This window comes from Poecilia latipinna, unplaced genomic scaffold (genome assembly GCF_001443285.1).
Source record: "Poecilia latipinna isolate Pla-1442-1.1 unplaced genomic scaffold, P_latipinna-1.0 Scaffold524, whole genome shotgun sequence".
In the NCBI taxonomy this organism is placed as follows: Eukaryota; Metazoa; Chordata; class Actinopteri; order Cyprinodontiformes; family Poeciliidae; genus Poecilia; species Poecilia latipinna.
In genome coordinates this window covers 170,858-185,774 of record NW_015113140.1, presented here as the reverse complement: position 1 = coordinate 185,774, position 14,917 = coordinate 170,858, and the positions used below count along the sequence as shown (strand labels likewise).

At 37.4% G+C, this 14,917-nt stretch overlaps 3 protein-coding genes across 3 annotated transcripts; 2 read left to right on the top strand and 1 right to left on the bottom strand.

Moving 5' to 3' along the window:
• Positions 1 to 3,351: 3,351 nt before the first annotated feature.
• On the top strand, positions 3,352 to 7,292 carry LOC106952554 (eukaryotic translation initiation factor 4E-binding protein 3-like). Its single transcript, XM_015040738.1, has 3 exons — positions 3,352 to 3,631; positions 5,983 to 6,180; positions 6,276 to 7,292. The coding sequence occupies exons 1-3, from the start codon at positions 3,496 to 3,498 to the stop codon at positions 6,305 to 6,307; spliced, it is 366 nt and encodes a 121-aa protein (XP_014896224.1). The 5' UTR covers positions 3,352 to 3,495; the 3' UTR covers positions 6,308 to 7,292.
• A 2,246-nt stretch (positions 7,293 to 9,538) lies between these two features.
• Positions 9,539 to 10,934, bottom strand: LOC106952545 (nodal homolog 2-A-like). Its single transcript, XM_015040715.1, has 3 exons — positions 10,707 to 10,934; positions 9,791 to 10,518; positions 9,539 to 9,699 (listed from the first exon to the last, which is right to left on the bottom strand). The coding sequence occupies exons 1-3, from the start codon at positions 10,930 to 10,932 to the stop codon at positions 9,547 to 9,549; spliced, it is 1,107 nt and encodes a 368-aa protein (XP_014896201.1). The 5' UTR covers positions 10,933 to 10,934; the 3' UTR covers positions 9,539 to 9,546.
• A 1,246-nt stretch (positions 10,935 to 12,180) lies between these two features.
• LOC106952543 (nuclear factor 7, brain-like) lies at positions 12,181 to 13,644 on the top strand. Its single transcript, XM_015040713.1, has 2 exons — positions 12,181 to 12,213; positions 12,268 to 13,644. The coding sequence occupies exons 1-2, from the start codon at positions 12,181 to 12,183 to the stop codon at positions 13,417 to 13,419; spliced, it is 1,185 nt and encodes a 394-aa protein (XP_014896199.1). The 3' UTR covers positions 13,420 to 13,644.
• The last annotated feature ends 1,273 nt before the right edge of the window (positions 13,645 to 14,917 follow it).

Genomic DNA, 14,917 nt, shown 5'->3' with positions numbered 1-14,917 from the left:
TCCTTAGTTTTTAAAGGATTTTTTTTTTTTAACAAAAAAAAAAAAAAAAAAAAAAAAAAAAAAAATCAAGCTCACATTACTGAAAGTCATGTATCTTTCAACACTTTATGCAGAAACCGGACAGCAGCACTATGTAGACTTTGTATCACAATAGCACACGTTTCTGGAGCGTCTCAACACTATTTTATCCCACAAGTACTGTAAATGCTACTGTAGCCTGAATGAGTGCAGCACAAAATGAATGCACATATTTTTCATATGCTCTCCATGCAAGCAACCTTCATCAGATGATAGCACATTTTATAACTTATTACATTTTACTCTCAGGTTTTTGTTTTTTTTTGTTTGTTTTTTTGTTCTGCTATGTGAAATGAAAATGGTGTTGAAATACGGATCGCTCGATGGGAAATGAGTTTGAGTCTAGGCAGGCGTACCGGAAACGAGGGTTGTGAGTTTTATAGTCCTTTTGAAGAGGGAAATCTGTGTAATTTTTTTATTATTATTATTTTATGGGACAGCATGAAACAGGTTTGTGTATAGATGTGTGTCGGATTCTATTGATTCAGATGAGACCAAAAAGTAGTTTTTAATGCGTCTGAATGAGTCCTCCTGTTGCAGCCCTGCTAAATGGGTTTTGTTTATCCTACTTCATTTTAACACCTGATGAACAAAAGCTAACCAGAAGCACAGAGATGACTGCATTTATTTATTCATATCTTTTTTTTGTTTTTGTTTTTTTTGTGTTTTTTTATGTTTGAATTGAAATCCAGCACTTTCTAAAATTACTGGCAGTAGCATAATCTTACACTGAAGATTGTAGAGATTGTAACCTTGAGGGAGGCAAAAACCTGTGTCACAATTACTGGAACCTCTGTCAATTGATATAGAAATAAAATAAATTTTAAGCTAAGAACAGCTTCAATGAGTAGCATTTTGGGGTTACTGTGTTTCCATAGCAACCACTCTACGTTAGCCACATGCTAATGTGAGGCATGGCGGAAGAAAATCTTCTCAGTCCATCCGTCACAAACATAAACATGTAGAGTTTGCTAGGCTCTAATGTAACTGATAAATGTAAATGTACTGCTCTTGCAGTCATACTGACCACTGTTTCTCTTTTAACAGCACTGGAAGCCTTGTAATAGTGCATTGCATCATCTCTAACTCTCTATTAGATTATGCTACTGCAATAAAAGATTAATTTGTTTGAAAGACTTTTATGTATCTTTACCCAATGAATGTGGAGAATGCTCCTTGGAAACATTGTACAATCTCACCAAATCAGCTTTATCTGGATGAAACGGGGCCCAGATTCTCACTGTCATTCAGCTATATTTTATTCACAAATTTTCAGAGTACAATATCAGTCATCACTATGTTAGCCTGCACTCCAATATAAAGTGTATTTTGTGTTGTACCTGTGTTAAAGTAGCACTACCACAAATATTCACTCTGTACCCCCACCATTTAGTGCTTTTATTGATAATGGTAGCTTTAAAAGGAAACCATTTGACCTAATAATACATGACCTGAGGCACGAAGCCAAAATTTGTAGATCACTTTCACAGATTAAGTGTGTAAAATAATTTGTAACACTTATTTTTTTAGGGAGAGTTGAAACTGTCAGCTATACGTTTTAGAAGGTTGACAGCTGTACAGTTATTTAGGTCAGTGGTTCCAAAACTGGAGGTCATGACCCTTCTATGGGTGATGAAAGACCAAGTGGTGGGCTCTCAATAGAATCTCCAACATCAACTTTATTTTAAAAAAGGAATGAGCCTGGCTTATTTTTGAAATGCTTAAATAAAAACAGTCCTCGGCTTGAGGCTATCCGTCATCACCCATGCCAGCCCCTAAGTGGTAAAAGGATACCATTGTTGTTGATCACCTGTAAAAGGTTTCACTAAATTAAGCAAAACTAAAATCTCAAAGACGTATGCATTTGATATCACATTAATTTTGTATTGCATACCAGAGTTTTGCTTCACATTCAGTGGCAGCTCTGGGATGGGTTTCAATCTGCAGCCAACAAACATGCAGACAATTGATTTAAAACTCGCAGAGAGCTTGTGGCGCCCATATTAAGAACCACCACTCCTCAAATTTCTTATCCTGCTCACTCATAAGAAAATATGTTAAACAATTTTCTTGTTCTTTAAATTTGTTTCATCTCCCAGAAGAACTCTCTTGTACTATGGTAAGCGTCCCTTCCACCATGTTTGTGTGTTTGGTGTGAAAGTGTGTGTGCATGACAACACTTGGTTCCAAACCTTGTCGGATCAGAAGAAAGAAAGAAGACATTTCTACCAAGCATGTGAGTGAAGAGGGTGTGGAACCTACGACAATGTATTTTAAAATGAGTATTGTAAAATATTAACTGTTGCAAAGAATAGAGATCACCTATACTCCTTTAGACTGGATACATGACAGTGTAAACGCAATATCATATAACTCTATCCTAAGGAATGCAACCGCACACATGCACAAAAAAAAGATGGTTTTTATGAAAATGTATGTATAAATATGACAAAATATATTTAATTAGAATGCTATGCACCCTCATAGAGTTGTTATGGATGTTCTTTAAGCGTTATCTAGTTTAGGCCGACACCCACATCATGGGGAATGTAGAGGCTTTGTAGCTATGACCATTTGTTTTCTTTTCTTTTGTATTGTCCTGGAGAGGATAAACAAACGTGAATATGTATACAAGCCTTTCGATCAAACATGAAGATATGTATAGATCATGTTACCCTGTACACCAGCTCTTACCATTTACAAGACTTAATAAACAGAAAAGATGGGACATAACTTTGTGAGAGTTTCTTTTGTAGTTAAATGCTTAATGATCGTGTGTTTTTAGTATTTTTAATTGACAAAAGTTCTGGGGACTCCTGTTAATTCAGTTGTGAATTTAAATCTAAAACAAATGTTTAAATGATGATTTTCAAGACTTGCAAATTGATATTCCCAGATCTTTTGTATCCAATGTGCCCTATTTTGGAAACAAGTATGGACAGAATTTTTTTTTCTGAATGTGCAAGACATAACAATGGGAATATACAGATGTAATTACAGTAAATTACATCTAATTATACATAATGGCTTTATAAAGTATTAACTCAAATACTTCCTTACCCTTAATTCAAATCACTGTGATTCTCTAAAAAAGTAAAATTAGGTGTTTAATACAAATATTCATGTAAATTGTTTTTTTTTTTTTGTTTTTTTTTCAACACACCAATGCTTAGCTGGTTTGACAGCTAGCAAAGGGGAAACTACATATCCCAAAACCATCGTCTTCTGACGCCCCCTGTTTTCAGCCAATCAGAGCGCTGCGCTCACGTGATGTTTTGTAGGAATGCTGTCACTTGTTTAGAGTTTTTCCTCTCAACCACGTGGAGTGGCGGCTCTTACTCATTGAAATCAGAGGCTTTTACGTTGTTATTATTATTATTTTACCGTGCGCGGCATCGACGCTGCTCCGTTTGTGAGATGTCAGCAGCGGGACAGACCTCAAGGAGCCTGGAGATCCCGGCTGTCCGGAGGATCGCCATCCACGATGCAGCCCACATGCCCAAGGAGTACTCCACGACCCCGGGAGGAACTCTGTTCAGCACCACGCCAGGAGGTAAACATATGCGTTGGACTCTGACAGATGGTGGAAAGTTTAGGATTTGTTTTGTGTGTGTGTTTTTTTTTTTTTTGTTTTTTTTTTTTTTTGTATTATTAGGTTATAAACTTCAGATTCAGTGACATTAACCAGATACGGAAAACATGCTGTCAGTCATAAACTATTTATAGTGCGGCTCTTTCAGCTGCTGCAGAAACATGTTTACAAGAGGAGGACTCAATGGTGTAATACTAAAACATTATGGAAATTAATTCAGTTGTCTCTTATAAAAACTAAAATTGCTTTTGTTTTTTATTACTGTATTCAGAACTGTTCTTCAGTGATAAAATGGACGGTATTTTTGCTATAGATTTTGAGTTTTTCACAGTAGAACTATTTTATTCTCAGCTGTTGCGTTTTGTATGTTGACACAATTTTGTAAGAACTGCGAAAACTGAAATGACTGAAAAGCTCAACCATTATTCCACCTTAAAATAAAATGGGTAATGTATTTTTCTGAAATAATTGCAGAAGGTTAAACATTAGAGATGCAACATGTGTTCACAGTCAATGCTGTCTTAAACAGAAAGCCTTTAAATCTACTGCTGTAAAACAAAAATAGTGTTTTACTCTTAGTTGCATTGTGTTATTCATCTTACAGTTAAAGTCTATGTTTGCTGATGTTGGCAATGAAAACTTAAATAAAAAGAGTTTGTATATTTATATTTTTCTTTTAGGATTAATGCTGTTGCACAAAGTCCTAACCAGTCATCAGTAATCTCTCAAATAAAGACATCCTGGACCCTCCTGGGGACATTTCCAGCATGGGGCCTTTGTTAAAGAAAAGTGTTATCCCGTCCTACCCGCTGTGAAAATTTGGCTCAGATGCACATGCTCGTTTTTCACTGATAACATGTTCTGTAACATTACCAGCTCAGACCGGTTCAACAGATAATACACAATGTCATTAACGTTTGGGACTGAAGTCTAGATTCTTGGTCATATAGAACAGAAAATAGTAACTCGTCACTGACTAACAGCATTTTTCATGCATTTCAACATTTATTTATTTTTTTTATCTTTTCTAGATTACAAGATTTATTTAACTCATTTGTATTCCTCTACATGCAGCCCTGAACAACTACGGCACTTGCACCCCTATCAAAGATTTTCTAAAAATGCTGAAATAAATTAGTTCCTTTGATTGTAGTAGAATAATCACTGGAAAAAATTTGGTGCACTTTGAACCTTTTTATTTATTTATTTATTTTACTTCCATCATTCTCACCACATTTGTTGGAAAATAAAACTGAAATATATGAAATGCCTGTTAGATTGTTAGAAATCAAATGGACTTTACCACATCTGTGGTTGGGTATTAAACAGGTAAATAAATGAATAAATACCCGTTTTAACTCTTGTTCTGTCTAAATCTTGATGTCAAAACTGTCAAATTAAGATTTGAGATCTAAAAGTTTCACCAACTATCCAAGGTGCGTTAAGAAAGACTACTTCTCCAAATTAAAAGTTCTCATATGCCACAAATATTGATGCTAAATAAACACAGCATTTTACAAACTGGTCAGATTGTTTTGGAAAAAGGGATCCATAAATCACTTTTAGTCTGAAACATTGAAAAAAAAGGTCTTACTTACTTATCTTTGCTCTACAAAAAGGCGATCTCATGGTGGTATCCTAATTCTGTGTTTGACTTTATGAAATCAAGGCTGCGTCTGGCATCATTGCAGTCACACTGATGAAATAGGAATCTGTTTGTCTGACTCTCATATGCATGGGTGAGAGAGTGCGCCCAAGTCTGCTTTTGACATAAAGTAACAGCACGTTTGTTGTTCTGCATGCTATGAATTAAAGAAGATAGCAAACCATGTTAGAAAAAGCCAAACGTCTTTTGTTTTGTTTATTTTTTTTGCCATCAATTGTTTTATGAAAATGTGTCCATCTGCAACAACTTGTTCTGGTATGCTACATTTGTTTTTGTTTTTTGGGGGTTTTTTACTACAGTTGTGAGCCAAACTGGATTATTCTGGGAGCAACTAAAACTTTGTAGCTACATTTTGGACAAAAAAAAAAGACACATTTATTTTAGACAGCTTTAAAGATGTGATAATAGGTGAAGTTGCACCATAAGTTATTTTGAATTTATCAAATTTACTATGGATTTTTAGATGGTTGTACTATTTATAAAGTTTTTCTTGGTGGAAAAGAAAACCTACAATAGCACACTTTAAAATACTTCCATAATCAGCTGCTGGTTCCTTTGATTTTTATAGTCCTGTTTGAAATACATCTCGACAATAAATGTTCATATACATAACTTTTGCCTGCTGTGTTATCGCTGCCACCTGCAGGCACCAGAATCATTTACGACAGGAAGTTCCTGCTGCAGTGTCGGACCTCTCCTCTGACCCGTACGCCTCCCAAACTTCCCGATATTCCCGGAGTCACAAGGCCGCTTGACCCAGAGTCGTCCAGTAATGAAATCCATCCTGAAGAATTACCCAGCAACAACTCAGATGACCACAGCCTGAACACAGAGGAAAACTCTGGTAGCGTTTTTTATTTGCCAGCTGACTTTGTACTTTCCTGTTTCTCTTTGCTAAATGTATTTTTTTCTCTCTCTCTCTCTCTCTCTCTCTTACAGCGGAAGACGCCCAGTTTGAAATGGACATCTAAATGTTAGCAGCAATGAAGTAATGCTAACATTTATGTGGTTATGAAATGGTTGAAATGACAAATCCAGTCTAAGTCAGCTTTATAATCCGACAGGAAACAACCATGTCTTTTCTAATGTCAACTATTTGCTGAAATGTTGAACCTCAAACATTAACTAACTAAAACAGTTTTTTTCACTTTGTTAAATACATGTATGACATGTAATTCCTTAAAAAGGTTTTTTTTTTTTGATGTGACTTATATTTACTTTGAAAATAATATATGAAGTCTAGTGTAGACTTGGAGCTGTAGTGTAGTTGGGAACCTAGTTTTGCAGTCTGTGATTACTTTTATGGCCGCATGAGGGCAGCAGACACAAGTTCTATACTTTCAATTTCAAGTAAATTTATTTGCGTTACTTATCAGCAGAGGTCTTATTAATATATGACTGTATTTTATTGTCACTCATCAGTTGTTTGTTCCTTAATTTCCAAGATTATTTTAGAATCATTACATGCATTTTTTTATGGAAAATGAAACCTCAACCAAGAAGGTAAAATTAAACATGTTTTGGCTGCAAAATGTTACATAATAAGCTTATAGTTTTTACAAACCACTATGTTGGAGCTTTGAACTTTTTTTTTCCACTGTGAACATCATTAAAAGTCACTGTTAATGCATTCTTTAACCAAAACTAAACTATTGTTTCTTTTCTGCGATGTTGTTTTTTTCTTACTATGTATCAGAAAGTGCTTGAAGAAAATGTGCAACCATTAAAAAAATTTGTTGAAGCAAAACTGGACACTGCAATATATTATGAATCCAAAACATATTAGTATATCCTCAAGGGCTGGCTGAGAAATAAGAAACATCTCACCACTGACACTGACCAATGTGAAAAATTAATCATAATCCACAATTTTTGGGTGGAAAAAGCTGATAAATCAGGGTCAGTTCTATACAAACTGTTCTAAAACCATTTTTTGTAATAAAACACATAACAGTTCTCATTCAAAATTATCCTAAATTATTATATTATCAAACACAGCAAACATACAGATGGGTCGGTATCAGGGCCGGACCAACCCTCCATGGGGCCCTAAGCAAAATTTGGTATTGGGGCCCTCTAGTTCTGCTAACAATGTGGACTGGCTGCAATCAGCAGACCGATCATTAGATCATTCACACCTGCGATAAATTTATTGCATCTCTGGCAGTGCTGTTTACATTATGTATAATATAGGATACATTTATTGGCCAACTGATATATCGACCAGTTGATTTCTGGGCGCCGATTTCCTTAATTTTGGGGGATCGTGATCTGCGGATACTTACATGTGAAGCTGATCTTACACCCTAATCTTTGTCAGCAAAGGTTTATAAATCAGCCTCTGTCCCCTTCTGCTCTGCAGTGAGAGGTTTGACTGACAGACCAGGTCAAGTCTGCATGTTTGCAGTTAATATTCACCGCACTGTTGCAACTCAGTGACTTTCTTGCTGTATTTAGCAACATTTCAGAGAAAAGAAATTCATATCAGCAGGTCAGGCTTTTTAAAGATTTTAAAGATTGGCCAGAAAACTGCAATCGGTGTAGCCAAACTTAAGATGGCATAAATACACACATATTCATGACATTCTTTGATTAAATACATTTCTCTTAAGCGTTACTCCAGTAGCTAAAAAGTTAATTTATACCAGGTGAGACTGATTCTGTGCCTTCAAATGATTTTAACAGAAGTTTCACATAACTTAGAAGTTGATGTAAAAATGATGTTTGTTTTAGCCACAAAATGATTATGCTCAGCAGCAAACAACATATCCCCAACTCCACCATAGAGCAGCTCATCGATGTAGCAGCTATGTAGCCTGACGTAAAAACATTTTGCTAGACAATGTCAAACATTGACAAGTTTTAATTATTGTTACCAAACACGGCGTATTGAAGCCGAAAAAAACTCAGAAATATACAGAGCCAATCAGGAGAATCAACTCATTTAAGCTTAAAATTCAGTTTCACACAAACACAAAGACCCTAGCATAAATGCTTGGCTGTTGAACTGGACCGTTCAAGCTCATTTTCTATTAGCAGCTTTACAACTACATTACATTACCAAGGCACATTAAAACAAACCTTCACCTTGGCTTGTTTCTATTCTTCCTCTTTCTTTTCTCCCTCCCGGACGATAAGTCATTTTTTGAGATATTGTTTTGCTTACTTAACTTTTGAACGGAGCTTTGGACGTTTGGATGCACTCTACTGATACCGGCGAAGCGTGCGGTACCTACCGCGACCACCAGGGGGTCCCAAGAGCATTTTTTTTTTCTTTTTATCAATAAAATAATAATTTCTACATGCATTATCAAATATATATTATTGTAAAAACAAATCACGGTAACACTTTATTTGAAGGGGGTTGAATAAGACTGTCATGTCCCTTTCATAAACATGACATAACACCTGTCATAAACATCAATAAGCCTTCATGAATATTTATGACTGTTGTCATAAAGCGTCATTCGGTAAATCATGACACCTTTAATACAAAGTTGACATTATTCGAAATGTCTTTGTTATGACAACTTGACATTAACCAAGAAATCATTACTGTTTAAACTTTACCTTTAATAACATAAAGTTACCTAATTTTTAAAGTGCAATCAGTAATACTTATATAACAAATTTATGTCAGTAATGATTTCTTGGTTAATGTCAAGTTGTCATAACAAAGACATTTTGAATAATGTCAACTTTGTATTAAAAGTGTCATAATTTACCGAATGACGCTTTATGACAACAGTCATAAATATTCATGAAGGCTTATTCATGTTCATGACATGTGTTTATGACAGTGTCATGTCAGTCTTATTCAACCCCCTTCAAATAAAGTGTTACCCAAATCACTTCATAGTGAAATTGTGTGTTTTTGATATTATAATGACATAAATTATTACTAAACAAAAAAAAAAAAATCAGCTCCACTGAGGGGGCCCCTTGGTGGCCTTTGGGCCTTAAGCGGCTGCTTTAGTTTGCTTGTGCTTTGGACTGGCCCTGACCATTCTTATTTTTTCATTGGCTTTAAAAAAATAAGTCACTGAACATAAAATGAGTCCAACTTGTGCATAAAAGGCACAACTTGATGTATTTGTAAAAATCTAATAGTGCTTCTGTTAATAGAGTCCATCTCAAGTCCCGCTGTTACCTCCCTGCTGATTTAATTTCTCTGGCTCTTGCTTTTTTTTTATCCACTTTTTGTTTGTCCTTAGTGGCAGCCACACTCCTCCACAATCATATTCTCATGATGCCTCATCACCATCCTCCCGTTCTCGTAGTACAGCATTGAAAGTGGTGCCAGGCGTGTGGGCACACAAGACAGACTTGGTACTTTGTCTGGTTGGTGAAGATTCAACAGGCTCTGTAAGGAAAATTAGAAGGTTGTTAGATCATATCTCCTCAAATAGGCATGGGTATCATAAGATATGTATACTGCAGCATTTCAGCCTTACCTGCATGTATGCATGGTTAGTTGGAGCGAAGATCTCATCTACAGGTGTAGGACATGTCCCTTCACAGAGATAAGCATTGTACCGTTTGGGATAGATGATCCACTCGCTCCAGTTGAACTTATCAAAGTCCACCCACATGTCCACCTTCCTGCAGAGTTTACTTTCCTCCTTCCTTGCAATGTCTCTCTGTCTCTGCCATTTCTGTCCGTGCCTCTTTGCTTTGTGGCTCCTCATCCTGCCGGTGGGCACCCTGTCCAGGTTGATGTACTTGGAGTGTTCTGCTGTGCGGATCAGTATTGGCAGTCGCTGACTGCTTGGGCTCTGCCGAGAGAAGACCACTATCATCACCCTACTGGCCGTTGGGTGCTGGATTCTCTGCTGCTCATGATCCTCTTTCACCTGAGCTACACCCTCCTTCATTCTCTGAACTGGGGGTCTCTGATAAAGCCAGCGACGGATCATTTTGGTCATGTTGAATACTCTCCATGCTGAGGGTGAGATCACTGAGCTTGGATGAGCTTTCAGGCGTCCCAGAAGCGGCCTGCTCTCAGAGCAGTCCGTATCAGAACACCGTTCCCAGCTGGAGTGATAGATGTCTAGAGAGGCAGTGGAAGACTCTGCAAAGGCAGGCTGGCGGATGTGGAGCTCAGCCAGGTGGATGTCATCACTTGGAGACATTGAGGACAAGTTGAAGGTAACTGACCATTTCTCACCGATCTGATGGCAGCCTGGAGAAAAAGAAATGAGAATTTTAGACAAAGATGCAAAAGAAGACTCTGTATTTTCCATCTTATTTGGAACTGGTTGGCCAAATAATTTTTTAAAAAAGGAATAGAATGCAACATCTTTTCTACCTATTAACTTAAGACAATAAGACAGATGTTCCACTATAATGTTGAATATGAGTACGACTTACTTTTAGCGACTAGGCTGGTCACAGAGTCGGATTCGTGGAGGACGGGGATGTCCTGTCTGGTCCGATCCTCGGTCCTCATCGTCCGATAGAGCTGCATCATGTAAAACGGAAGCCTGGTTCCGGCGCGTCTGGAGCCGACGGAGTGACCCGTCATGCCTCGGAACAGCGCGTCGGGAAGCATCCCGTGGAATGGCTGCCCACAGGGACTCAAAACCAAATCCACCATAAGAAAAAACGCCAACTCCACAGCGAGACCGGTCATAGTTCCCATTTATGATGAAGACACTTTCACGAGCAGATGCAGACTGGTCCCCGCGGGATGCTAAAACACAGTTTTATAATCCCGCCTTTTCATCTTGTAGTCCTTTGAAGAGACGCGTCAAGGCGCGCGGATGCCTCTGATCCAAAGACCTTGATGTGATAGATCGTGATGAACCGAAACCAAAATGCTCTTTGTAGTGTATACCAGGTGTGAAAACTCTAAAAGGCACTGATGGCTGCTTTTCTTGATAAGAAGCTCTAACAAAAAAATATTGGTTAATGAGATTACAGGCCGTAGAACTGCAGTGATTAATGAGATGATGAGTTAATCAGGTGGAGGAGGAGCGCTTTCTGTATTAAAGGCCTTGACATGTTTGGAGTCTGTTGAGAAAGAGCTTGCAAACAGAGAGAGACAGGGGGACTCAAAAACATAACAAGAAATCATAAACATGTTATTTTAATTCTCAGAGTTTATAGGGAAAGCCATATTTGAGGAATAAGTAAAATTTTTAATGCAAATTATTTTACTTAGAGTCTATACTCTGGCCACTAATTATTTATGTAAACTTACTTCTTGAAATAAAATTAGTTAACACTATAAAAATTGTTTTAATAACACCTCTAGAAAAAGTATGTTCTTTATTGAGTCATGAAATTACAAATAGCACTGCTATTCCACCTCATTTGCTTTAGGTGCTGCTCTTTAAATTTCTGTCTTGTCATGTTGTTGGAAAGCCGGAGTTGGGAGTATGCGACTTAAAAATTTGATTGGAGAGATGGTTCAAACTTTCTAAGCAACACTATTTTGAAAGTTGTGGTACAAATGTCAAATTCAAATTAATGCTTAAATACACTTAGAAGATGATTGAGTGTAGCAGTTTTGCTAGTTTTGATTTCCAAGGCATAAGGTGGCAGTTTATCATGATTCAGCCAAAGTAATGAAATAACGAACTGAGGACTGATTTTTATTGTCAATGTGTTTCTAACTATAGAGCAGTGCTGCAGAGCCACAGCAACAGGTAGCTCCTCACTTCAGCAGAGGCTGTAGTAGTAACAAAACAGCTTGTTATGAAAGATTAAATGCGCAAATACGCCATTGTGCCTGCTAAACGTATAACGCTGAGTGGAGCGGTCGACCGCTCTAAGATGGCCGCCCTAAATCTCGTCAGCGACAATAGGCGAGAGCGGTCCATGAGGCGTGGGAGGTACCAGTATGAGGTCGCAGCAGTCCTTGGAAGATGCCGAGGTCAGCCAAAGTCAGCGGCAACCTGGCAACACTGACAGCTAGCCCCGAAAATAGTGGCACTTGTGTCTCTGCAGTCTGCACTCTGAGAAACTCAAACTCTTCTGTCTGGACCATCAGCAGCCATTGTGTGTTGTCTGCAGAGATTCGGAAAAACACACCAAGCACAGATTCAGACCCATCGATGAAGCTGCTCAGCAACACAAGAAGAACCTTCAGGAAACTCTGGGACCTTTAAAGAAGAAGCTGGAGCTCAGGAAGAAAGTTCAGGAGGAGTTTGATCAGACAGCAGAACACCTGAAGGTCCAGGCCCGACACAGAGAGAGGCAGATTAGGGAGCAGTTTAAGCATCTTCATCAGTTTCTAGCAGAGGAAGAGGAGGCCAGGCTGGCTGCACTGAAGGAAGAAGAGGAGCAGACGAGAGGGATGATGAAAGAGAAGATGGAGGCTCTGAGCAGAGAGATAGCAGCTCTTTCAGACACAGTCAGAGCCACAGAAGCGGAGCTGAGAGCTGCAGATGTCTCATTCCTGCACAACTACAAGGCTGCAGTGGAAAGAGTCCAGCACTGCCCCCTGCTGGAGGATCCACAGCTGCCCTCAGGAGCTCTGATAGACCAGGCCAAACATCTGGGCAACCTGGCCTTCAACATCTGGAGCAACATGGAGAGCATGGTGACCTACACTCCTCTGGATCTGGACCCAAACACGGTTGGTCCAAACCTACATCTGTCCGAAAATCTGACTAATGGGAGAAAAGGAGAGGATCAGCAGCTTCCTGATAATCCAGAGAGATTTGATTTATGGCGGCATTCTGTTCTGAGTTCTGAGGGTTTTAACTCGGGGAACCACAGCTGGGATGTTGATGTTGGAGACAGTTCAAACTGGGAACTTGGTGTGTTAGAAGAGTCTGTTCAGAGGAAGGGATTCATACGGTCTGGATTTTTGGTTTTTGGGTTATCTTCAGGTAAGTACTCAGCATATTCTCCACCAGCTCCTCCCACACATCTCTCAGTCCAAAAGAATCCTCAGAGGATCAGAGTGAAACTGGACTGGGACAGAGGAAAGCTGTCCTTCTCTGATCTGGATACTAACACACACATACACACCTTCACACACACCTTCACTGATAAGATGTTTCCATTCTTCTCCACTGATAAAACATTAAAGATCGTACCGATGACAATCTCAGTGATCAAGCAGCAGCTCTGATGATCTCAGCATGAAGAACACAAAGTCCAAATAAAAATGTATTGATCAGATTGAAGCTCTGAGTTTTAAAGAGGAAACTGGAGATAATCTGATCATCTGGAGACTTCTTCATCTCTGACTTTCCATGTATTGTTTCCATTAAAGCAGAAATTAATGTCAATATGTGAATGCAGTCTATTTTTAACTGCTTAGTGATAAAACTGAACTACTGAATGCATCTGAAATGGCTTTTTCCATTGTTTGTAAATTTTCATTTGTGGTTTGATTTTTCTCAAATGTGTGAGGTTTGGACCATTTCCATAGAAATACCAAATGTTTTCTGTTATTACTTTTATTATTATTACACTAAATACAAGGAATACTGTGATAAACATTTTAGTCCATGTTGCCAATACATGATCACAGGAAATTTTAACCTGGTCTAAACAGTTTTTGTAATTTTCATGAATTTTATTTTATTAATTTCTTATTCTCTTGATTTACATTGTAGCATCATAAATAATAAATAAAAAAATATTTTATTTTTTCTAAGTAATCAAGACTATTTAAAGTAAAACCTTGATTGGTAAGTATTATATAAAATTTGTTTCAAGATTTTGCAACAAGAAAATTTTACAATGTCAATAAAAGGCTGCTTTTTCTCTATACATTTGTTGTTCTAATATTTTTGCTTCAGTTACCTGAGGTTAAATTAAAATTCCTCATATTTTGGTTTAATAAGTTCTGCTTATCTTCTGACTTACATACTTTTTTTGGCATAAATTAGATCATACATTGTAAACAACAAAATTTATTTTATTTAGTCACCTGACAGGGAAATCTTGTCCTCCAACTCTGCATCACATGAACGCTTTACTTTGACAGCAATATTAAGGCCTGATAATTGTCACTCTCTTATAAGGCAAGCATCTCACTTAACTTCTAAGAAAGAGTAGGACTCCTAAGCTTTTATTTTTTTTCATTGCAGCCATGAAAAAAAAGTAAAGGTAGTATTTGTATTAAAGAAGCGTCATGCTTAAGAAACTCTTTAGGGACGAAAACATCAAAGAAAAAGAGAACTGTGATGTTGATTCAAAACCATTTCTTTTGCTTTTCACAAATGTGAGTTTTGTTTTAAGACAAAAGATGTGCCAGATTGAAATGAATGAAGTCAGTTTTTAAAAAAATCAAGGTTATACAATTTGGGCCCTCTAAGCAGATTTGAACACAAAACATGTAATTTAAAAGCATTATAAATCCTAAGAAAATAGAAAAACTGGAGTCAAAATGACACAGGCTAACATTTCTAGTATTTGGAAACCAATGAATAACATGCAAAAATGCATTTATTTTATGAGGACAATATTATGTTCACATAAGAAAGAAGAAAAATCTATACATTTTTAACTGCATGCTAATGAGATCTAGACTCAGCTGTGGCGTGATGCATAAACTCACAATAACAATGAAGTTGATTATTAAATCTGTGCTTATAGGATGTGATCTCTATAAAAATATT

Coding starts and splice junctions, on each gene's coding strand:
- LOC106952554 (XM_015040738.1), top strand. CDS start 3,496: ATGTCAGCAGCGGGACAGACCTCAAGGAGCCTGGAGATCCCGGCTGTC. Junction 3,632..5,982: donor GTTCAGCACCACGCCAGGAG/GTAAACATATGC, acceptor TGCCACCTGCAG/GCACCAGAATCATTTACGAC. Junction 6,181..6,275: donor GAACACAGAGGAAAACTCTG/GTAGCGTTTTTT, acceptor TCTCTCTTACAG/CGGAAGACGCCCAGTTTGAA.
- LOC106952545 (XM_015040715.1), bottom strand. CDS start 10,932: ATGGTGGATTTGGTTTTGAGTCCCTGTGGGCAGCCATTCCACGGGATG. Junction 10,519..10,706: donor GACCAGCCTAGTCGCTAAAA/GTAAGTCGTACT, acceptor CTTTTTCTCCAG/GCTGCCATCAGATCGGTGAG. Junction 9,700..9,790: donor CTAACCATGCATACATGCAG/GTAAGGCTGAAA, acceptor TTTTCCTTACAG/AGCCTGTTGAATCTTCACCA.
- LOC106952543 (XM_015040713.1), top strand. CDS start 12,181: ATGAGGTCGCAGCAGTCCTTGGAAGATGCCGAG. Junction 12,214..12,267: donor AGTCCTTGGAAGATGCCGAG/GTCAGCCAAAGT, acceptor CCCCGAAAATAG/TGGCACTTGTGTCTCTGCAG.